This window comes from Amblyomma mixtum, chromosome 6, assembly GCF_055824585.1.
Source record: "Amblyomma mixtum isolate Tamu chromosome 6, ASM5582458v1, whole genome shotgun sequence".
NCBI lineage: Eukaryota > Metazoa > Arthropoda > Arachnida > Ixodida > Ixodidae > Amblyomma > Amblyomma mixtum.
The window spans coordinates 27,448,372-27,472,966 of NC_143017.1; the positions used below are offsets into that span (position 1 = coordinate 27,448,372).

The 24,595-nt window shown below is 47.5% G+C and overlaps 1 protein-coding gene across 1 annotated transcript in view; it reads right to left on the reverse strand.

Moving 5' to 3' along the window:
• The window catches only part of LOC149338466 (cell adhesion molecule Dscam1-like), a 418,614-nt gene that overhangs the window by 242,966 nt on the left and 151,053 nt on the right, over nucleotides 1-24,595 (reverse strand). The window contains exons 5-13 of the mRNA XM_089547709.1: nucleotides 21,640-21,931; nucleotides 20,387-20,596; nucleotides 17,876-18,040; nucleotides 13,413-13,530; nucleotides 11,653-11,840; nucleotides 8,111-8,262; nucleotides 5,334-5,457; nucleotides 1,116-1,529; nucleotides 13-174 (exon numbers count right to left, since the gene is read on the reverse strand). Of these exons, the coding sequence (XP_089403835.1) occupies nucleotides 13-174; nucleotides 1,116-1,529; nucleotides 5,334-5,457; nucleotides 8,111-8,262; nucleotides 11,653-11,840; nucleotides 13,413-13,530; nucleotides 17,876-18,040; nucleotides 20,387-20,596; nucleotides 21,640-21,931 (1,825 nt within the window). The remainder of the gene's footprint in view (nucleotides 1-12; nucleotides 175-1,115; nucleotides 1,530-5,333; nucleotides 5,458-8,110; nucleotides 8,263-11,652; nucleotides 11,841-13,412; nucleotides 13,531-17,875; nucleotides 18,041-20,386; nucleotides 20,597-21,639; nucleotides 21,932-24,595) is intronic.

The window sequence follows — 24,595 nt, forward strand, 5'->3', positions numbered from 1 at the left end:
GCGGCTCCTCACCCCGAACGTGGACTTCCACATTTCCGCTGGCGCTTTGGCCTCGGGGACCGGTGACGTGGCAGGTGTAGGTGCCATTGTCTTCGTACTGGCGCACCTCGCTGATGACAAGGCTCCCGTCCCGCAGCACTTCCTGTCGCTTGCTCGACGGAAGCTGCAGGCCGCCTGGAAGAACCGCATCGACAAGGCGGAAGTTTCGTTCCGCTCTCTGACGCAGTTAATCTGCAGGATTCATCATTTGCACATGCGGCATCTTTCGCACCGAGCACAAGAGGGCAAGTGTGACCGAGAAATTCAACTGCCCGAACTGCACAAGTGAACTGCGTTTTTCATGCCCATATGCGTTTTTTATCCTCATAATTTGCAAGTACTTTTCGCTCGTACTTACGCCCAATCTCATGCAAAGCGGGCTGCTAATATTAATTGTCATGGGTAATGATAGGTGCGCTAAAATTACAATATTTTGCCCGTAAGGCTTATTTTCGTATGTACAAACTATCTTACTTCCCCCGCATCGAATAGGAAATGGGACCATGAATATCCAAACTGCGCTATAAGTTGTTAATGCAGGCTGTATTGGACGATTATCGAGGCAGTGGTTCTGTGGCGGCCTCGAAGTCAAACCACGACTTTTCGAACCATTGTTTTTTCTTCATAGAATGCTTTTCATTTCTTTTCAGTCGAGATTTCAGAACATACCACTCTCCGATTTCTGTTCAAAACTAGCTGTGCAATAATACTTCGATTTACTGTATTTTACTTGAAGTAATACTTTCAATTCAAAGCCCTAAATTACCCAAGTATACTGTTTCTTAATTAAAAAACGATTTAGTCCGGAAGCTTGCTCATGTTTGTCAATGGAAAAAACTGGAAATATTTAGGAATCACAAAATTGGTTATTGCTTTATGGCGGGATTGAAAAATTGACGGATAGAAGAGTTTAACGACTGAGTTATACTTTCAATAACTGATTGCTCGATCGATTGCCTCACTGTAGCCACAATTCTCGTTTAAATAAATGTCATCTATGCAGCCCCATACTCTTTATTTAGCAGCGTTCGAGTACTGAGACGGAGACAAGCAGTAAGAACCATCGCTATCGGCACCTCTCGTCCAGGAGACCGTCTCCACGGGGTAGCCCGAGTAGCGGCAGTCCAGACGAAGGGGCTCCCCGGCCACGGCGCTCACAGGAGCCATGGGTCGCACCCGGGGCGGACCGAGGACGTTGAGGCGGGCGCCGTGTGCCACATCGCCGGCGCCGTTGGCCGCGCGGCATGTGTACAGGCCTCCGTCGTCGGGCCGCACGGCGCTGATGTTTACGAAACTGGATACGTGCCCCGGCAGCGCCACCGCAGACGCGTGCGGCGCCACAGTCCTGCTCCTGCCGTCCAGAGGGGTCCCGTCCAGGGTCCAGGAGATGTGAGGCAGTGGGCTTCCCGTCGCCGAGCACTGCAGAGACACTGCGCGGCCTGGTTCGGCCGCTTGCTCCGAGAACACCGACAGGAACGTGGGCGCCGAGACTGCGAACGTTGTTCCGTGGTGAGAAGATGCATACGTTGCGCATACAAATGGCTTGCACTGAATAAAAACGATTAGTACGAAAGCTGTACAAGGCACTGGTGATGGCTGCCACTGAAGAGTACAAGCACACTGCTGTTGTCGAGGAAAGACAGCGACAATGTCAGTAAGTGACTGGTCGTATGCAAATTGAACAAGAGGGCTTTCAGGCATCCCCCAAAGCCTTGGGCACTGGGCAAGAAATAACCACATAAAGAAGGAAAACGGAGGAACATTTGAGAGTCGTTGCGCTTGCTCGTTCTTGCTGTTTCTCCATTGTCTTGTGCGACCTTTGCTTTTCTCCATTGCCAGGACCACTAATCACCCGACCCCATAACTACGCCTTTCTATTCGTCCCTCTTGCTCATCGCTTGAGGAAGAAACCCGTGGAAGATTTGACAGTTGCGCTTTGTTGTTCAATTTTCTTTGGCTGAGCGCACTTCTAATTGTGGTAAAATATTGACCAGGACTGATGCCTATTCATCAATCGCTTGCCCAACCATCAGTCGGTGTGTGAGAAAGCGACTCATGTAAAGTTACTCATACTAGCAGCACATATGAAAGCACGGGCAACGAAGACACGAACGAAACAGACAGGCGCATGTATTTTTCTTTTCACTGCATTTTCGGCGCATGTTATTTTTCTTTTAGAGCGCAGCTCTTTGGCGTCCGTTCCTGGGTTTCGCGTCGTCGTCGGCGTCGGCGTCGGCGTCGGCGTCGGCCTCGTAACCAGCTCCGCCCCCAATGTCATGCTTTTCAATTGGTCGAAATGCTCGTGACGTCACAGTGCGCGAATTTCAAATGGGGCCAATTGTACTTTGGCTAGTAACCATGCAACCAATCAAAGGGATCGTATAGTGATGCTGCAACTAAGTTGGACTGAGTTTAGTTAATTGCTTAATTAATCAATTAGCCTAATTAATATAGAGGAGAATGAAGAGGTCAGAAGAAAAGAAAAGAAAGACGCGCGCCGCAGCGACAACAGCGTCCGCGGAAGGAGACGCTGCTGAAAAAAAAAACAGATAAGTACGAAGCCGCGTTCCCTCCACCACCACGCACTTCCCCACTTAGTAAGACGTTGCTCGTTTCATATACGTTGTGTCGCACATCCTAGACAGTTCCAACAATTGACAGGTTAATGACAGAACACGATGGATAGAAATGCAATAATGTAAATATGAAATAGCCTAATTAACCTTTCTAGTTAGACCGCATAAATCTATAAAACCGAGAACGAAATTGGTCGAGTTGGGGAATCGAACCACGGTCTCCGGAGTGCGATACGAGCACGCTAGCCACTCCGTAATGCCAGCTGAATGGTTTGGAATGAACAAAGGCGCGTCTAGCTAATACGGCGTCTTCGTTCACTCCCATCTTCCCCCTTCCCCTTACGGCGAGGTGCAGGTGTCCACCCTGATATGCGAGAGAGATACATTTCCTTTCCTCAAAAAATAAATTTACCGTCCAGCAAGGCGTACAGCCGAATTGGCGATGGCTTTCTGTGGACTCCCTGGCAGCGTTGCAAGACGCTGTCGCGTTCCACTCTTACAGGCGAAGCTTAACATGTTAACCACACATCAGTAACACAAGCAGACAGCCAATGGACGCGTCATTCGCTGGCAGCACTTGATTCATCATTCACAACCACATTCTTAACGTACGCTCCCTTGCCGCACATGCCAAGGACGTACACCACGATCACATTCTGCGCCATTCCTCTGTACTTTGCTTTGCTGAAACCTGGATGGATCCCGAAGAGCCTCTCGAAATCATAGATTTCCTATACTGCTGTGGTGCTCGCAGAGACCACAACACAGCGGCGGGAGTCGCTATCTACTTGCGCACAGGTCTCTCTGCAATACCAGTCGAAATGTTTGGCACGTCACATGAACTTGGCGAACTGTGCGCCGCAAAGTTGCCCAACGGCTTGCTGGTAGTAGCTGCCTACTTCGCCCCTACCGCACTCACGAAAGACGTCGTGCACTTCCTGCAACTCGCATTAACCGTCCATCGATCCACACCGATGTTAGTAGTGGGGGACTTTAATGTTGACATAAAGACAAACAGCAATTTCCTAACACTTATGCGGGAGAACATCCCGTTCCTCTCGCTCGTAACGCGTCCCACGGCTGTGACAACCTCGCGAGGCACTTGTATAGATCTCGTCTTTGAGAATCAAGCATTGGTGTACCAAGTCGAACATATATCAATCTATTTCTCCGACCACAAAGCTTCCTTCATGATTGTCAAGAACTGTTAGTGGAATCTTTGTTAAAGGAATACGTGTGAAAAATAAAAAAAAACTCTGTGATAGCGCATACATGTGTTGCTCGATTTCTTTGCCTCAATCTATCGAAAAGGTGAAACAGCTTTTTGCTGCGCTCAAATTTCGCATTACGAAGTAACGTAATCGTCGGTAATTTTTTGCATCATCATTCCCGGTATCTTATTTTGCGCTGCTAACATAAATTTGGTCAAGAGGGACCTATTAGCCTCATAAAGGCACTCCTGACGCATCTGAACGGGATAACAGAGAGTAATGATCGTGGGTGACCGTCCGTGTGGACGTCTGAATGAGCTAACAAAGTAGAGAATGTGCCACTCATGCGAGACCACATGTAGCCTGAACAGACGAATGAAATCAGACGGCATACGTAGGATCATGAACTTAACTACCAGTGCGGCGAATAAAATACGCAATAAAATAAGCAATAAAATGACGTTGATTTACATTATATCAAGATACCTCGTTTCATGCACAAATAGCTGTTCTATCATTGTACACGGAAAAGGTTCTCTTTGGACATAAACGTATCTTCTGAGCTGAAGGGCGGCACTGAGATCGATTAACGCAGCTCTGCCCGAGAAGCTGCTAGTTATACTGTTCATGCTAAAACCTACAATTTGGCAGTCAGGCACAACGATATATCGGCGTTCAGCTATAAATCCCTCGCACTTGTGCCGTGTGAACACTGTCCCTACTCTTCTGCGCTGCTTCTTAGCTCAATCATAATCATCAGCATCAGCCTCACCACGGCAGGGCAAAGGCCTCTCCCAAGTATCTCCAATTAACCCTGTCCTTCGCCAGTTGCGGCCACCGTATTCCCGCAAATTTCTTTATCTCATCCGCCCACCTAACTTTCTGCCGCCCCCTGCTACGCTTGCCTCCCCTTGGAATCCACTCCGTTACCCTTAGGGACAGTCTGTCCTCCTAACCTCACTAAGCCCTATGACAGTCCAATTAATACCTGCTAATTCCTCAATCAATCAAGGAAGAACCAATTTGTCCGCCTTAGTATTATTTGTAGGCAGCCGCACGAGTCGCGAATTTTTCAAAGCAGCAATAAGAACAGTGTTGTTACACTTGAAAGCTTGAAAAATTTTCACAACTTTCGTGGTGCAAGGCATGGGTGGATTATATGTTGGATACCGAAACTCGCTGGTAGAGTAAAAACGGCTGTGAATTGTATCTACCTACAGAAGCGCAGCATATCTTCTGGCACACTACGCAAAAAATTGTATTTCATTCACGAAGTGATGTGGATGTGCAGGATGTGGCTCCGTTTCGTTTATATTCCAAGCGACTCGCAATTTATATTTGCATTCGCCCCACCGTCAAGTGAGCTTCTGTCGCTCAGATTATAAATTTCATCGACTTATCTCTACGACATTCCGCCCATTGCACATTATTTTAGGGCAGAGGTGGGCGGGCGAAGTGGTGGGGTATGTTATGGCGCGCTGCAAGTGGCACGAGTGGGAAGCCTCACATCCGAGCTTGAGCCGTGCCGAGCCTTGAGCAGAGTCGCGCTCGTTGCGCACAAGGCACTGGTACATGCCGGCGTCCTCCCGCGACACGGGCTGCACCACCAGGGAGCGGCCGTCCGGGGAAACCTGCAAACGCCGTGCAGATACGAAACGTTATAATCGTGCGGGCAGAGGAAGTATCCCTCAAGGAGGAAGCAATGACAAAACACTTGCCAACATTTTGGCGTCTCCTGTTTCAATTCTTTTCAGTTGTGCTATACTCGTAGCTAAGGCTCTCAATTTGGTTAGTTGGTTTACGGATTCCGTCATTGTAACTAGTGCTAAAAAGACACGGGCACAGAAAGATGCGACAGGGCACACGCTAGACTTGCAAGTGATGTTTTATTGCGGGACGAGAATATTTATACACTCACTGAGCTGGTGCCAACTATGAGCTGCAGTCGCGCCAAGGGATGATAATGAAAGACAGCTTCATCGAGAGCACAACCAAAGGTGAGCGACGAGATCAGTATTACAGGCGAACACGAGTTAACCTGATAAAAGGAGTACAGAAGAAAATAACATTAGAAGAACTTGTGATATGAATCAAGGCAAGGAACATCTAAAATTCGGGCAGAAGAAAAAGATAACTTAAAAACAGCGATAGAATCGAAAGACCATAAAATTATGATGTGATAGTAGGCTATAGAGATCAGTTGAAAGACACGTGCAAAAGCTAAAAGCAATGAAATTGTCCAGTAACTAAAAGTGGGCTGACTGAAACATACCTACTTGCACACTAAAAAGACATCGCATAAAAAATGACAAGGTAAGAACTGGCAGAAACGGGCATATGCGCCGTGTAAACAATAAACATGCCCAAAAAATTACAAGCGCGATATAAAAAAGGTGCAACGAAGCAATTCCACAACATACAGTGGCTCTGCCGTAGTTCCCAGCTTGTTTATATTTTTCTTCTGCCCAAAGCTTACATGTTCCTTGCTCTGCTTCATGTCCCTGGCTTCTTTGTTGTAATTGTTATCTTTTAAATTATATTTTCATCAAGTTTACTCATGTTCGCATGTAGTACTGCTCGCGTTTTTCACCTTTTGGTGCTCTTGTTTTTCATTGTCATCACTTGACGCGACGGCAGCTGATAGTGGCACCATCTGAGTGAGCGCATAAATATTCCCATCCCATAATAAAATATCAGATGAAAGCCTACGCTCTAAACGCAAAAAGGCTTATATTACAGCATAAAAGGAGTAATCTGTTCTCTTGCGCACCTTCGATTATAAAAGGGAGTGGGCTAGAGGACATCTTACTTCCTCTTTACTCCTTTTTATTCAGAGTATAGCGTGTGTCCTGTCACGTCTTTTTGTGTTCGTGTCTTTGAAGCGGTAGTTACCAGGTCGGCATGCTATACTAGTGTGAAACCTTAATGCACCAGAATACGACGAGCAACTCTTTCTATCATTGCTTAATATTACCAGTTTTCTCTTCGGGGGGGGGGGGGGGGGGGGGGGGATGGAAGAGCTTTCTAGAAGGGGCCACAAGTATGGCAAGAAAAATTTGTTGAGTACGCGGCCTCCATTTATTCTGCCAACCGACCGACGCAACAGCAGGCCCATTTCAGCCGACGGTCATTAAAAAGGCTAGAAGGATACATTAAAAGTGAATTTTGAATCTTCATTAAAAAGTTAAAAATTTTTCCCACCGCTAGATTAAGAATCCTTAAGTCCACATAGAGAAGAGCTGGCTGCCGCCATATTGAGGTGAATGACGGTGTGGCAAAGCCTCCGGGATCAGCGTTTAGTGTTTCGAGGCATGCAGTTTACTTGCAAAATCGACCGGCGACGGCGGCACCTGTATGTTGTTTGTTTGTCTTTTGTAGCCTATGAATGCTACGTTTCCTCTGAGAGTGGTCTCTTTTTCGTCATAATGCATTCGACCTTCTATACAGCTCTATCTAGTGAAGCAGCGCAACGGCACAAGGCCAAGGGAAGAAAGGGTCAAACACAGCGCTGTACATCGATGCAGGCCAACTTCAATTTGTACTCATTGTCGGTTTAGGACAATCGACAGATTACGATAGCGTTACTAATCTGTTCTATACCTCATGGAAGGTATCTACGCATATGAATCCTCGTAAGTAGACCGCGACATCGAGATATTAAGCTCGTGTTCTTCTTGTGACTACGTAAATTCCGAATCCAATGGGGAGAAAAACATTGTATTTCGACCGGCAAAGGCAAACAAATTTATTTAGGGGAGTCCACTATGTATACATTTATCAGGTCATGAGAGTAAATTTGGATACCTGTCTTTATTTTTTCAATTGAGCAACTTCAGTTCCGCAAGATAGCGAACGCTGTTACAGCACGAAAAAAAATCCAAAATGTGGTGTGATTGCATGAAGTATTGTACTTTAAAGCTACAGGAAAGAGAGAAGAATTAATGCAAATCTCTACTGTAGCTATCAGGGCCACTTTGAGCGGTCTGAGAGGCTTCATGGGACGTCGATAGACAGCGGATAAAGAAGCCATTCAAAATTCGATAATTTCACTTCGTCGACAAGTTTCTCGCATTTCAGTCAAAGCAGCCAGTTAGATCCGGTCACAACCCAATGGGCATTGAAACTCCCTTAGACGTCCAGCGGATGTTCAGGATGTCTGCAGGACATCCATAGTTCAGAGCCCATCGGGAAGGCTGGAGAATTTCAAACCGTCCCAAAAAGGATTATACCCATCATAGTTATGTTTTTATGAGTGGATGCTTCATGAACAGGGCAGTTTCTCACCTGCACCCTTGCATCGCCGGGCCGCAGTGCTCTGCCGTCCTTGATCCACACCATGGTGGACACCGGGTGCCCCGATGGAATGCAGTTGAAGGATGCCGCGCCACCCAAGTCCACCGTCTGTCGGTCCGGGTGGACAACCGCTGACAAGGGTGCTGGCGACGAATCAGGGTAAGTGAGACGCCTTTGCAAGGTAATCACGCGCGGACATAAAACTATGAGCTGGTTCTTGAAAAGAGATCGAGCTATACGTTGAAGTTAGGTGAAAGCATCTGACTGATCTGTAACAACTGTGGGAACAGATAAAATCATTCTATAGAAAATGTTGAAAGCTGCGCATCGAAATTAAGATGTAAATAAGTGGTACCGAAGGCTGAAGTGTCCGCTGCCACCAGAAGTACCTACATTCATAAATATTGCACTGCAGAGCATAACAGAGCCCAGAAAATTAAGGCCTAAGAAGCATAGCAGTTCACCCTTGCGAGCCCACAGTTCTTAGCAAGAGGCATGTAACTACGGGCATTGCTGCACATGCAGGCACACCTAAGAGCGCTACGTCCAATTTGTCTGTTTTTTCGTTCATCCTCGTTCTGTCTACACTGTCAGCATTAAATTAGCCAAACCTGAGAATCACTCGCTAGCTGAGTACTTTAGCGAAATCCGCATAATTCTGGTGTTCATTCGGCCTTGCCTTCAGTGAAATTAAAGGCCTAAAATCCAAAGCCGTTAAACGAGTTATGCGTACGTCGAACCGATCATATGATTATGTAAGTTCCTCTCTGCTCGCTCGAAGACAGCGGCTCATGTCTTCCTCTCTATGGATCCGAGCAGTAATGCTGTTTTATTTAAGGCCCATTTGTTGTCTGTAAATCCGTCCGATTGATGCTACAGTCACCAATGAACGAGAGAGCCCGATCGAAATCCGGTTGATAACCAATGAAATTCACGGGAAACGAATTCAATGTCGCTGTTGTCAAATGAGTGGTTAAGGTAAACAAAAAATTTAATTGAATCAACTTTCTTATATAGAGGCATGCGAGTTCTTCATCATTTAGTTGCCACATATCTTGTTAAAATACAGGTGAAAGCAGCCATTAACACTTCACGCATATTATTCGGTGAGGTTAAAAAATTCCGTTGTTGGTCTTTTGGATTTTCTCCTGGTTCGTGTTTGGTATCCCGATCACGACGAGTATCTCGTCTGGAATATCGTACGGTCCAGCGACCGGACCGTCCGAAAAATTAAATTGGAGGGGAATAGCATAATTACTACAAAAATCAAACGTCATAATCACTACTTAGCGTGACTTCTTGATTAATTTTTGGCTTCAATCATTATGAATTTACGAAATGGAACGATCACTAAGGCCCCAAAAAATATAATATTACCGTAAGGAATCGCGTTATATCGAGATTTCCATTTGCATATCTAGTATGTAATGTATGTACCTTTCATCGACCGCTTCACGCATGGAGTAAATTTGTTGTAAGAGCGTAATTACTAATTAGCATCCACCCAAGCGAAGTCTAAGACAAATGCTTCCTCACGAAGTTTCTGTGAATGCTCTATAGCTTTCCACTGCATCTGTATGGCTGCGCTTGGTTGGTTGTTAATGAGTAATTAATACTCTTTGTACAGATTACACAATTAATTCTGTTTCTCATCAGAATGTTCTGTTAGTTTTGCTCCTGCCAACTCCGCTACCGGTGACCATTGTAGAGTCGTTATTTCAACGCGCGAGATTTAGAGGCCAAACTGCGCGGCGTTAATAATATTAACGCTGCATGGCAGCACAATGATGTTCCGTTAATTTGGCCAGGAAAGGGTATGCAAGTGATTTAGATTATCTGCGGTTAGAACTACAGGAAGCACAAGAAATTTTGTGCGACTGAGGCCTTCGTTTACATTAAAGATCTTGTGGTGGTCTGCGCTTGAACTGCGCAGAGCGAATTTTGTATACGATATCACCAGCTTTGCAACAGCAATATGCACTGCGAATTCCGTTCAGCACTGCCATCTTGCAGGAAGAACCATTCTGCTCGCAAGATGCAATTTCCACACCGGGCATTTTAGTTGCAGTTCGCGTGGTTCGCGGACATCTTCGTGGCCGTCACGGTTGCTGCATTGTGCTGAGCTTTGGAAGCTGCAGCTTGTCAGTCAATGGATACAGCATTTTTCCGAGCACTTTACATGTGAAATATGGTACATAATTTGTTACGGACCGTGCGTTGTTTAATTCACGATAACAAACGATGTAATCGTCAACGAGTCTTTCATTCGGAAAACACCCTAAATACTATTACCTCTTGAACTTAGCCACTCGTCGGCATATGTTAGATGTGGCTCTCATTCAGCGCGCATACTCTTTGTTTAAACAAAGCGCACATTTTCTTTCTATATTATTTTCACATTCGGTGCCACACTCGCGGGGCCTCTCGCGCACCACTGGTGGTGCGTGTTTTACTGTGATTGGTAGCGAGTATGGAACAGGGTGTACTTGAAGCTCCAACGGCTACCGTCCGCCGAGGCAGACCACAAAGCAGGAATTTAAAAATGCTCTGTGTGCATTTTCGTGTGGGTGGCGCTGGTAATCAGCACGGCAATAAATATATGTGTCTTAAAGCAATGAACATTTCACATTAATTTCCAACACGCATGAAACATTATGCTCTCCTCCTGGAACTTCTGAATGTGTCCCAAGTAAACTAAAAGGTTAATGAAATGATGTCGAATTAAGGGAAGTTGACTGCGTAAAGAAAGTAGTCTTGAAGAATACGGGATTTACTTCTTGAAGGCCTGCGGAAGAGGAAACTATTCGGTGCCTGTCACCCAGCTACCAAGGCGTTTTCTTAAAGGTGCACTGAAGAGGAATCTGAGCTCGTATTTTTGCCGCGGGAACGCAATCTACACGTTCCCAGCATCCTTAGAAAATTCGATTCATTGCCCTGTGTGGCTGATTTCCCTAATTAAATAGGATTAACGTCCGGATCCCGCCTTTTTTTTTTAATTCCCCACACACGGTGGGAGGAGTCGACCAACGTATGGAGTGCCTTTCAGGCAGTCACGTGGCGGCTTTGTTTTCGCTCTTATTTTGTTTCTTTTAGGCTTTTGTGAATATATAGATGCAGTCAGAGGCTACATAGCCTCAAATTAGGCCCGCAGAAATAAAAATACCCGTTTACTCTTTGCTTTCGCCGATCACTACGTATCACTCCACCGATGGCAGAGCGGCAAGCCGCCACGGGTCTGGGTGAACGGTTGGTTAGCTCCTCCGACCGTTTGCGGGGAATTCAAAAAAAAAAAAAAGGCGGGAGACGTTAATCCGATTTAAAGTAGGGAAATCGGCCGTACAGGGCAATGATTCAAAGTTTTCAAGAACGCTCGGAACGTGTAGATCGAGTTCCAGCTGTAAAAATACGAGTTCAGATTCCTCTTCAGTGCACCTTTAACCCTGTAACCTGTACCATCGGCGGTCGCAGATCTACAAATTTCCGCCATTACAGGCTACGAGTTCCCGCAGCAAGGAAGTGGGTGTGCAGCTAACCCAGCACGCTGAGCGTCACAGTGAAGGGCTCCGAGGCGAGGCTGTTGTTGGCCACGCACAGGTATCGGCCGGAGTCTGCGATGGTCGCGTGCCGGATGAGCAGGGTGTCAGAGTCGACCGTCAGGCGGCCGCCTCCGTGCAGCGGCTCGCGGCTGTCGTTGTTGGTGCCGCCGGAGAGTTTGTGCCACCTGCGTGAGGCGGATGGTAACATGAAGTGCTGGTTCATTACTCAAGTCCCTTCATGCCCACATGAGTGTCTGTGGTGCACAGCGAGGCTTCATTACTTTTGATTGCTCATACTGAAAGCCGCCGGCACACGGCTTTATCACATTGTGACGCAAGTTGCGACCAGTTTTATCTCGATTAATCAGAGCCACACGAAACTGCTCCTGCATCGCTCAAGATAGTGGCAGCTGCTTTTGGCGTTTTGTCTTGAATGTACTTAGCTTTAAAATGAACGTGAGCAACGTCATGGTCACTACAGCAGTTGCACTGGACACAGCCATATTCGCCACACACACCTTCTGTGGTATGTATAGTGGCCGTGAAAAACACACGAGCCACTCATTTTGCGTCGCGACCGTAAAATATGACTAGTTCTTCGTCGCCGATGATTCATATTTGTAAACGGTGAGGGAAACACCTTTCACACCATTTACTGTGTAGACGTTTTAGCTAGAGGCGCAATAAAAAAACTACAGCGCGGCCTGACAGTAAACTGAATGGCCCATTTATTCCTGGCCAGGGCTGGAGCGAAATTTTTTTCTATCTTGTATTTGGCTCCCATATCACCAAATCTAACAACATAGTACAGGCATCCACACAGGTTGAGGCATTTGTTGTCCTATTTGTCCCCAAATGAGAAGTGGCAGATACATACTGCAGGGGATTGGACAAGACACTGATGGTGGCTTCATGATTCAAGAGCATGATTGAAAGCAGAAGACAGTTTCCAGATTTTTTTCTCGTCCCTTAACCTCCTTCTTTATTACTTTGGCTGTGTGTTCTTCATCTAACGAAGCTAACGCGATGTACAACGCTGCTGGACAGTGCTGGTTCCCATTGGTTTTCAGTTAACTAATCACGTTAAAAGAGCCACGCACAGTGGTTATCGAATTCGTGCAAGGATGTCTAGCCAGCGCTTTCTGAACAAAAGCACCCAGTTAACCAACTGTGAAAGCAAGGAGTGTCAGCTGAAGCCGGCTTAACTGTTCATTGTGAAGAAACGAGATTCTAAATGTCTGCACTGCCAAAGCGCCCAATGTATGCTTTATTTCTGGCTCGTAGCAGACTCTGAAAGTTCGGAAGAAAGAAGTGTTAAGACCAAGTGTACACTTGGAGGAGCGAGATTCTTCGATTACGTGTAGTTTTCGGGCAGAAATTTTTTGTTTTGTTCTCTACTCAGATAACGGGGGGGGGGGGGGGGGGGGGGGAACAGACTCAAATTATACCGTTTTTATTTTCCGAATGCGACTGCAAATCTCCGCTGCCCAAAGCTCCTATTTCATTTTCAATTAAAAAAAAATATTTTATTGCGGCAGCGTGTTTTCTGACATAAATTATTATTTACATATATAGATACATGCCAAATTTCCAAAGGAACACCAGAAAGATCCGGTGGTGCGGCCCAGATATCCTGTTATCCACATCAGGCGGTCGACGTCTGGCCGGTACGCATCGGAGCAAGCGTTTCTGTTTCTGCTGCAGTGGGACAGAGGGCCGCGAACACTACTCAAGCAATGGAAGCTTCAATTACTCGCCTGTATTCTGGTACTGTGTAGCCGTGTGCGACGCAGACCAGCTCTGCCGTGCTCCCTTCGTCGACAGAGACTGTAGATCGACTGAAGATGTGTCTTGGCTGAAAAGGCCCAGTCGACGCTGCGAAGGTTACGCAAACAAAAAATGTAATTCGTATGTGTGGCGTTGTTACTACGTTTGGAAACCGTTAAATGAAAGGAAAAGTTGGCATGCTGGTTAATTTTGAAAATATAAGCACAAAACTCCGAATAGGCTCAATGGCGTGACAAAACTACTGGTTGGCTAAAAACTAAAAAAAAAAAAAACACTATTCTTCCACCCTACCTAAGGCAGTGATTCACTGTTCTGGTTATTGGCAGCAGCGCCTTTTCTGTATATTTACACAAGATTTTCAAGGAGCAAATCTGTTTGTTCGGTATAGCCAATAATTCGATATACCCGGAGTACACTGCATTCCAATCCAGGGTAAGGTCATCCAGTCAAAAAACTGCAGGTAATGTTTACTGCATTAGAATTAGTGCGAAAGTGCGGATTTGTGCTACGGCGATGACGGGAAGTGCCGTGAGACGGCGCACATGGAAGTTAATGAAGGCAACGCTCTGCCATGCGCAGTGTGAGAGTGTGGCACAGTTTAACATACATTGCTTCAACAACAACACGAGGCCTAATGACCAACGAAACGATTAAAACGATTGAGCATTGTTTCATTATTTGTAAAGATGCAATACTGTTCGGTGACAGCATGCAACGGACAGTGAAAAAAAAGACAGTTTGACGCCGAATTCTGCACGATTTCTCACTGCACTACCATCTGTTGATAAACCCTTAGATACGTTATTTTTAATTGAATTACACAGCCTGTGGAAAACACGCATGATGGACCGACATAGTTAATATGCTGTTTCTGCTAAAGACAATTTCTGTAGAATGATTGCAGACTTAAAAGAATTGTATGCCCTGAACGAGTTTGAACCTGAGTGGCACTCATTCTTAGTGCCGTGTTATTCAGTGCCTTTTTTCTCGTTCTTTGTCGCTTATATGTGTCGTGGTGTGATGCATCAGCTATGTGTTCCGATTGGCTCTTTTCTCGTGCTTCATTGCTTATGTGTGTTGATGTCGCACTGTTTCCTTAATGTTTGTAGATGGCTCATGTGCATAAAACATCGCATTATTGTAATAAATATCATGTTGAAAAAAAAAGCAGCGATAGCCAAGTGGTCTCATGCAGTGGCCTTTCAAGCTGATCTGTTCCGACTCCCTGTCGTGGATATTGATGTGATTTCTTTTTCTGCCTCTTTTTTTTTCTATGCCACTGAGGTGCACATACAAGATACGATTTCGCTATGCTCTGAACCTCCGGATTAGTGCTTTCGCACTAATAGTTAATGGTTCCACCGTAGAGTACAGGTTCTTCTGGGGTTTAAAAACTACCAAGATGAGGTCAGTTTTCAGAAAGGTGAAAGAAGTATGCAGAGTCCAGTGGACGGGTGTGGGAAAATGGGAAAACGGGCGAGTAGTTATAGGTGACAAGGAAATCAGCGCTGTCGATACAAAGAAAATGAATACATAATGGTGTTTGGCTTTGCGGGTTTTAGCACCCCAAAGTGGCACAGAATATAAGAGACGCCGTAGTCCAGGCTTCTGAAGAATTTCGACCATCTGGAGTTCTTTGACGTGCACTGAAAACGCAAAGCACACGGGCCTCTAGCATTCCGCCTCCATTGAAATGCTAGCCCGCGCTTTTCGCGTCAGCAGCCGAGCACCATAACCACTGAGCTACTGCGGCGGCTCTAACATATTATGATTTAATAGCTAGATGACAATTATAACCTCCACATTACAAGAGAAATGCCACTTAATATCTATCTAAATACCGTATTCAGGCTGCCTCAAGTCGATTAAACAACGCCTAAGGCCTTTATACGAGGTCTGTTAGAAAAGTATCCGACTTTATTTTTTTCACCTGATGGATATGAAACAAGCGCGCTTGCATCAGGCGACCTTGAACCTTCATGCGCATGCACGAATTTTTTCCCGCCTGCCGATAGCGTCAGTCGCTGGGACGCAGCATTTGAGTGAGGCAGTGTGCAGTGCTCTCGTCGGTTTTTTATTGCAAGGAAAATGGCGGAGTGAAAGGAGCAGCGCTACTGCATCAAATTTTGCCATAAACTGGGCGACAGCCAAGTGGAAACCATTCTAAATATTCAGATGGCTTTCGGTGACGATGCTATGAGCAGCACACAGATTAAGCAGTGGTATAATTGGTTTAAAGATGGCCGCACATCGGTGGAGAACGAGCCACGCTCCAATCGGCCATCAACATGCCAAAATGACCAGGCCATTGCCGAACTGAACGCTATGGTGATGCGGGACCGTCGCGTGACTATGCGAGAAATTGAGGAAGAGGTTGACATGAACAATTTCTCCGCACATTCCATTATCACCGAAGATTTGTCCATGGAGAGAGTTGCGGCGAAATTCGTGCCGAAGCTGCTCACGGTGGAGCGAAAGCAGCTTCGTGTTGAAGTCTCACAGGACATGCTGTATTCCGCAAACAGTGACCCCGACTTCATCAACATCATAATCACTGGTGACGAGTTTTGGGTGTACAGGTACGACCCGGAAACCACATCCCAGTCGTCACAGTGGAAGCATTCCACGTCACCAAGACTTAAGAAGGCCCGCCAAGTGCGCAGCAATGTGAAAGTGATGCTGACGGCTTTCTTTGACACCCTCTGTGTGGCATACCACGAGTACGCACTCCACAGGGTCGAACAATGACCAAAGAGTACTACAGGGATGTCCTCCGTTGCCTACGTGATGCTGTGCGGCGCAAGAACCCGGAGCTGAGGTCAACAGGAAATTGGCGCACCCATCGCGCCAATGCTCCTGCACATTCCTCGCACTGGATTCAGATTTTTTGGCGAAAAACCAGACTCCTGTAGTTCAGCAGACTCCTTACTCTCCTGATATGGCCTTCTGTGACTTCTAGATGTTTCCCAAAATCAAGAGGCCATTGAAAGGAGCGCGATTTCAGACAAGAGAGGACATTATGGCTGCAACGACAGCTGAGCTAAACTTCATTCCGAAAGGGGCCTTTTCGGAATACTTCCCACAATGGCAGCACCGCTGGGAGAAGTGTGTGGAGTCCCAAGTAGACTACTTTAAAGATGACTAGGTTTGCAACGCTCCAGTTGTGCAAGTTTTTTTTCTACGACCAAAGGTCGGATACTTTTCTAACAGACCTCGTATGCTCGCCTTGAAATCATCGTGGCCGTTGTTGCAAAACTGAGGATATCCAATGTAATTGAGGCGCTCGTCTACCGAGCCGTAGTACCCGGGTTCGAAGCCGACCGCGGCGGCGGCGTTTCGATGGAGGCGGAACGCAAGATTTCCTTTCCTGAAAAACCCATTTACCGCCCGTGTGCTGTGCGATGTCACTGCACGTTAAAGAACCCAAGGTGGTCGAAATTTCCGGAGCCCTTCACTACGGCACCTCTTTCTCTCTTTCACTCCCACCTTCCTCCTATCCCTTACGGCGCGGTTCAGGTGTCCACCGAGATTGTGAGACAGAAACTACGCCGTTTCCTTTCCTCATAAACCAATTTACCAATTTACCAAATTTAATGTAAATTATTTTTTTTTATTTGAAACAACCAGGCCACTCCAGGTGTACCCGAAATGACAACGGGCTTTATATTTCCTGTTGTGTTGCAGCTCACTCAGCTTCAGGGCACCACGGCGGCTATCTGTATCGCTCTTTCAAGTACACTGAAGTGACTGAATCTGGACAGTAGGCACGCCTTCCAAACGCACTATGCAGCAGTGAGGTCAGCAGATTCGGTGGGTTATGAAAACGTTCAGGCAATCGAGAAATTTATTCCTTCATCGATATTCCTATTCACGATCCGTAACGTTTCACCTGAGTCGCTGATTCGCGCTGCTCAGTTGAGATCGTCGAGCCCTGTAGCGTGCCGCTCTGCAGTGCACGTGGCTTTGGCCTCATTTAACGGAGGCCCGACGTGTAAAACATGAAACGTTTCTAGAAGCCACTCTCAGCACTCTCATTCAATTCAATTCAATTTACTTCAATGTTTATTTTCTAGAAAGTGCCTGGAGGTTCCTCTTGGCTAAAAGCCGCTCATGCAGCTTGACTAAGGCCAAGAAGACCATTCCATTTGAATTTCGAATCCGGTATTACGGCGACCTTAATGCTCAAATTAATCGTGGTCATTCCATATCACTTTTGCATGCATTTTCTAACCCTGAACACGCGTAGTCAGTGTTTGAAAGCAGCAGGTGTCAGACAGCCCTATGGAGTGCGAGGCTGTCGAGTACCGCCAATCTTTCTTTATGCTGACGCCTGTTTACAAAGGAGTGTGCTTAGAGGATGTAACACCGAGTATCGTGCACTAATGAACTTTCTGTGACACGGCGTGCACTGTGCCGAGCTGCTGCGACTTACGGTTGACGATGACGCGTCCCGCCGTGTCGCTGACCTTGACGGTGCCGGTGAGCTTGTGCCTGGTCTGGCAGCGGTAGGAGACTCCGTCGTCGGCCGAGCTCACGTTTCGCACCAACAGCTCTCCCGACGGGGACAGCACTCGGTACCGGTGTAGGCTGCCTGCAGCTGCGAGGAAATCCACATTTTACACCTTGTCCCCACATCCTGAGCTTACCTTGGCGGTTATGCAAAATCAGAAAACAATACTGCGTCTCTGACCTCTTCGCGATCGAAAGTGAAGTTCGAGCTGGGATGACAACTTCCAGGCCATTGAGGTTAACCTGCCAGCACGCGAACACAACAGATTCATTGAAGTCGACTCTTCGTAGTCATAGTTTTCATCCTACAGTGAGAAGTTTGTGACTTACAGGACAACCGACAGATTTATCGTTCACCATGAATGTACAGGGCAAATCACACTTATGGGGAACACGGCTCCGCATGGCCACGTGCCTGTGGAGTACCATTGCATCTAACCCGTTCATAAATCAATACAGGCTGTCGCTCGAGAAGAGGGCCCTCGACGTGGTGCTTCGTGTCATATTCCCCTTTGCACGGGTTTGCTACCGGATTGGTCGCAATAGAGCTCCATGTGTGCGCAGACACGCGGAGCCGTGTTCCCTCTAAGTGTGATTGACCCTTTACCTCGGGTACTGATGTGTGTGGAGGGCATTTGAAAAGTTTCCGTAACGCCATTAGAACGACCTGAGAACGCGCCATGTCTTATGTCGGAGCCCAGTGGACAATTCTTCGCAGCTAAGGCGTGGTCCCCACTGCATTGAGCTTGAAAGCCTCCAGCAGCGCCACTCTAGCTCTATCTCTACACATGGCGGCTGTTTTAATGGTTACCAGGCTTTCATGCATCCGGACGCTATAGCGTCCGGCTGCGGATGACAAGGTTGCGGTAACGAATGGCAGTCGCTGTGGCCACAGTTCGATGCTGGTGACATGTGAAAACTCTTCTGTGTTGTGCGCACTAAGTGCACGTTACATAAACTATAGGCGGTAGAATTTGATCGACATCCCTCCGCTACAGCGACCTCCATAGCTAGCCGACATACCAAAAGCGCCAAATAAAACGCGAAAAGAGCAACTGAAATGCGAGGACAAATCACAAAAAAAAAATAACAGCGGCTGCAGCGGAAATACAGGCGTCGCCAGGAAAGGCGAAAGCCTTTCCTGGCGCACTGCATGGCATTGAATGCGAGACTGTTTGTGCTGTGATAGTGCTTTATTTGACTGCACACTTTGACTACACATTACAACTACACACTTTGACTGCCGACTTTCACTGCTCTTTAGCACGACTCTCTCTCTGCTTCGATGAGTTCGGTTGTATCCATGGCTCTGTTCGCAGTAATGAGGTATGTAATGTGGTCCCTCACGGACGCCTTACGCCCTCTGTCGAAGCGGACGACAACTATTTTATTAGTTGTCGTCTGCTCCAAAAGGGAGCGTCAGGCCTCCATGGGTGACCTCATTACTCCGAATCCGCGCACTCTGACGTCATAACTATTTCGACAAACCGAAAAGCGTGACATCTCTGCTGACAAGCTTCTGCTGACAACCTTCTGTCGAAACGTTCGATCGACAACGATGAGGCATTAAAGGGACACTGAGGAGAAATTGAAGTTGGCTTGTATCGACAGAATAGCAGCTCCTGATTACAAAAACGCCACTCACACTGACAACAAAGCTCTTGTAACGTAGGAAAGAGCAAGAACCAAAATACAGGTATCGCCGCTACAGGCCAAACTCGCAAGTACAAGCGTGATGACGTCATTGGACAAGACAGTGTTGCCAGAACCAATGGTTCTAGCAACACTCGGACACTACAAGGCAAGAATCACTAAGGCGCAGCCAATGCATGCGCAAATCTCTTTGACTTCGCCAGATGGCGCTACGTACCCGGCAGCTACGCGCGCGCCTGCAGCATCTGTACCAATCAGCGCCTGCTCACCGGCGGTAGGCGGGCTCCCGATATTCCGCTAACGGTAACAAGGTATGCTAAAGGTGTCTATTTGAGAGAACTTCGTTGACGACTTCGAGAACGGGATCCATGGTAACGCTGGCAAAACGCCGGTGCAAACGTAAACGAAGCGACGGTAGCGACGGCCGCAATAGCCGATATATGCCTTCAACGTGCGACCGGCGGTAGCTTTCTTTTCGGCTGCTGCTAGGCCGCACTGCTTGCCGCCATAAATCACGGAGTGTGCGTTACGTCATGTGCACGTCATGTTCACGTCACTTAGTCCTGTGTCGTCATAAGAGAGTCCAAAGTTTGAATCAGAGCGGCGAGAAAAACTTTTTCAACTTCGAATCCAAATTTCTTAGAAGTAAATGCATCTTTCGCTGCCGGCCAAGTGGCAACAAATCCATGAAATGCCCAACTATCGGATTTTGCTATAAAAAAAAATATTAATAGAGCTCTACTCAATGTCCCTTCCCGCGCTTCCCTCGCTGTCGGCTCACCCTTGGGGTCCCTCTGGTGAGCAGTGGCCGGCTGTTGGGCTGCTCCGCCGCCCTGTCCTCCGGGCTGGATGAGGAGGCCGTCTTCGCGGATCCAGCCGGTGACGTCCACGTCCTCCCGCACGAAGCTGGGCATCTGGCAGTGCAGCACGGCCGTGTTGCCGCGCACCACGAACTCGTCGTACACCTTGGTCTTGTACTCTTGGGCCACCACTGCGCAGCCACGAAGAGATGAATGGACACTTCTATGCAATGCCGTTTGCGCCATAGTAGAGAGAAGTCAGAGTGGATGGAATCCTTGATAGCACGAAATGAACAAGGTGATGAGGGAAGCCCGAGTCCTTTACGTTTCTAAAATATGTATCTGGTGAGGCATACCTATAGCTGCAATGCAATGATTACCTCCACATGTCTTTCACATGGAAACTTAAGACTGCTTCTTTCTGACTAATTTATGTTATCGCGGACGAATAAATTCCCCTCTCGTCCTCAGGGGTACTGCACAAAGATATACTCTCATATTCTACGATCGCTGCATTACTTGCTACTACTGCTGTTTTTATTTTATTGCATTTTCTGCCTTTGTACCACAAAATTGATGCTTAGTGCCGTACCATTTAGTAAGGCAAACAATTCCTTTCAGCCGTATCCCCTGCCACTGCTCTGTGTTGCCGTTGTGTTGCACTCATTTGTGTTTCCTTGACGACTCAGTGTTGCGTGCATTCCAGAAATGTTCTCCATTAATCTTCGCAATACATACAAGTATATCCATTCATTCGTTAGAGAAGAAAACGAAAGAGTGGCTGGTGTGTGAAAACAAGGGTGCAATAACAATAATAAAACAAGAAGAGCAACGTGGATATTGATACAGAAGCAGAGGAGAGAAATACAAACAAGCTACCATCTTCAGCTTATCATCTAAAGCAGATTAGCCGTTATAAAAATAAAAACAACTAAATTTCAAGGCTTGAATCAGTGCGTAACCGGTGCCTTCAGGGAATCCTGGCGAAAATCGCCTATGGACGAATGAGGCAACAAAGCGCAAACGAAATGTCATCCTAGGCCTTGCGTGAACAGAAACTGTTTAACGGGGCCGGCACAGCTCATTAAATGCATATACGCTATAAGGCAATGTGCATATAAGGCTGATAACATGAAAGCGTCCCCGTAGGGCAGTTAGATGCCCTTCCTGGTCAATGCCGGCTCGGCTGCGCTTCGCACCCCGCGGTGCCTTAATTGTTTGGTGCGGTACTCGCCTCCGCGCAGGTGCACGTCTCGCGAGACGATGCGTCCGACGTCGTTCTCGGCCACGCACTGGACGACGCCCGCGTGATGGCGCGCCTGCGCTGCGCCGAACGGCGCCATGGCCAGCGTGCCGTTGGGCAGCAGGCGCCGCACGCCGGACACCTCCTGCAGGGGCTCCCCGAGGGCGCCCGCGTGCAGCTGCAGCAGCAGCGACGAGGTGGAGGAGGAGCCGCCGGCGCCGCCGCCAGCGTGGCCGAACGCCACGTGCCGCCACCGGACGCTCGGCGGGGGGTGGCCGTATGCCTGCGAAGGGCGACGGGAAGCCGATGGACGTAACGGGCAAAGGGAACGGTTCGGAGATGGTAGGTTAGCTGCTTAAAGAGGACCAGACGCGGGAAGGGAGCACAATTAAAGGACACGTACAAGCGCAAAAAAACACGGACAGAGAAAGAGACCTGGACAATACGAGCGCTCGTGTTGCGCAGCACTCGTGAAGTGCTCGTGTTGTCCAGGTCTCTTTCTCTGTCCGTGTTTTTTTGCGCTTGTACGTGTCTGCTATGACCCAACTAGCCCAAAGGTCTGTGCTCTTGACAATTAAAAGGTTGAAGCGTTTTGGCATCAACTTATGGTTTATCCTTTTCACTGTAGGGCGTATATATTCAATAAGTCTCCGAATAATACCTATAATCAACGTCATCAGCCTGATTATGCTCACTGTAGGGCAAATGCCGCTCCCATGCCTCTCCAATTAACCCTGTCCTTTGCCAGCTGCGACAAAAGAACAAAATAACCAATGCCTAGATATGAGTCCTTTGTTTTTCCTCTTAGTGTTCTTTTTCCTTTAACGTCAACAATACGTAGTTCAAAGCTATTTAAACTGGCTTTCCGGCAATGCATAGTGATAATGTCGCTCGCAATTATTATGCTTCAAATACAGGCGCCGTTAGTGTATTCGATGACGTAGAAGAACTTAACTCGAGTTCGGGGATGATACAACGCACAGAGACGCCATTTTATAAATAATCAATGCAGGAAAGCCACCTAATCGAGCTTTAAAATGCATGCTTTTGGCGTTGAATATTTCGAATCACAGTAGCGACTGAAGCGGATGAAGACGATACCCAGATCCAGCGCGAGAGACTGGCTCTTTAGCGCGCGCGGTGTTGCGATGCGGTTATGGCGCAGTAGCGAGGACTGTACTGCGCCATCACCGCAGCACAACACGCCGCGCACCTTACTCCTGCTATACTATACTTGCAGCTACTTTGCATAAGTGTTATAAACAGTGGAGCCTGCAATGATATTCGTATTATGGGTCACGAAGTTAAGGTACTACCTTATGCAGATGGCCTCGCCTTTTTCTGCGCTGATAAGGCAAGCATCATAGAGGTTATTCGTTTAACGGAAGTCTTCTCATCAGTATCAGGAGATCGGATTAGTCGTTCTAAGAGCTGCGGTCTACAGTTTGGTATGAGGGAAACGACAGCTGCTGAATGTGCTGGTATGGAATAGACACGCAGGACACCCAAGTACCTTGGCGTCCCTTTCAGTGCCTAAAAGCATACAAAGCTTGTATGCGGACGCACTGGTTGCCGGGAAATAAATAAAGCCCCCCCCCCCCCCCCCCCCCCGCACAAACACACAAAGAAAAACTCGTACACCATGTTTTTACACACGCATTGGTCAGCCGATCCTATGTGGTCCTGCAATGGTACTGCTAAAGAGTACTGTACAAACAGCGGCCATCATAGTGCGAAGGCTGTCGCCACAGTAAGTAGTTGCGCGCAGTCCAAGTAGTTGCCTACACCGAGAGCCTAACTGCAGTTTACGCGGGCTTAGTTGCTACTAGTCTTCGCCAAAGAATGTAACTTCACGATTCGAACAAATTCGATCGCGGCCACTAGCATATTAAAACATCATTTATAAAACGCGATTTCATTTGTGTTCTCGTCGGTACTGTTTTATTTTTCTTTAATACCATTTAATTTGGCGTTTTCTTTTTGAACACAGACCTTTCGGCTATTTGGGGCATATAGCAGACACGTACAAGCGCAAAAAAATAAACGGACAGAGAAAGAGACTTAGACAACACTAGCGCTCGTGTTGTCCAAGTCTCTTCTCTGTCCGTGTTTTTTTGCGCTTGTACGTGTCTTCTTTTTGAAGCTAATTCGAATTTCTGACGGAACAAATTCACATGTAGGCGCAAGGGAAAACGCCATTGGAACGCAATAAAGGACCCTTCTTTTTTTTTTTTTTTCAGCGGCTCAAACCAGCCTTTGAGAGAAGTTCAATCGCTCGAAACTCCGCGAGTACGGGCCTTACGAGCAACTTGTTGATAATGGGAGGCGGCTGTATATCCCATTGACTGACCGGCAGCCAAGCTATTTCCGCGCTGCCAGCCAGCTGGCCCGCGCGGCTTCCGCGGCCGCTATCGGCGCGCCTTTCATCGCGGCCGCCACATGCGCGGGTTATTAAAGCTCGCCAATGCGGGCGGGGGAACGTGGCCGCATTGTGCGCCCTCTTAAAACAACCACACGTGGGGCCCTTGACGCGCCGAAGCTGAGCGCTGCGCCTAGACAATGGACGCCGGCGCACCACCGCACTCGAGCACTTTGTGGCGTTCGCCTAAAGCGCGCCATTGTTGTGCCCAGTGCGGCCGCCCGAGCCCGTGTTAGAGCCGGATGGCGCTATTGAGCCTCAGCCGATCCCATTGTTGTGCGGGGAGAAAAAGTTTGCCGCAGCGCGCTCGAGCGGTGTGCGCATCGAGCTGGCCGATATTATTTCGCCGTGGAGTCTGCGTGCTGTCCTTCATTGAAGCAGTCTTGCGGGCACATGTATCGGCACGCGCCGCGAAGTGAGTAATGAAAGGACGACAAGCAGGAAACGAGGTTCTTGAAGATGTAAATGCGCCCACCCGAAATTCGTGAAGAAAAGGAAAGAGAAAAAGCAAGGGTTTATTGAACGCCG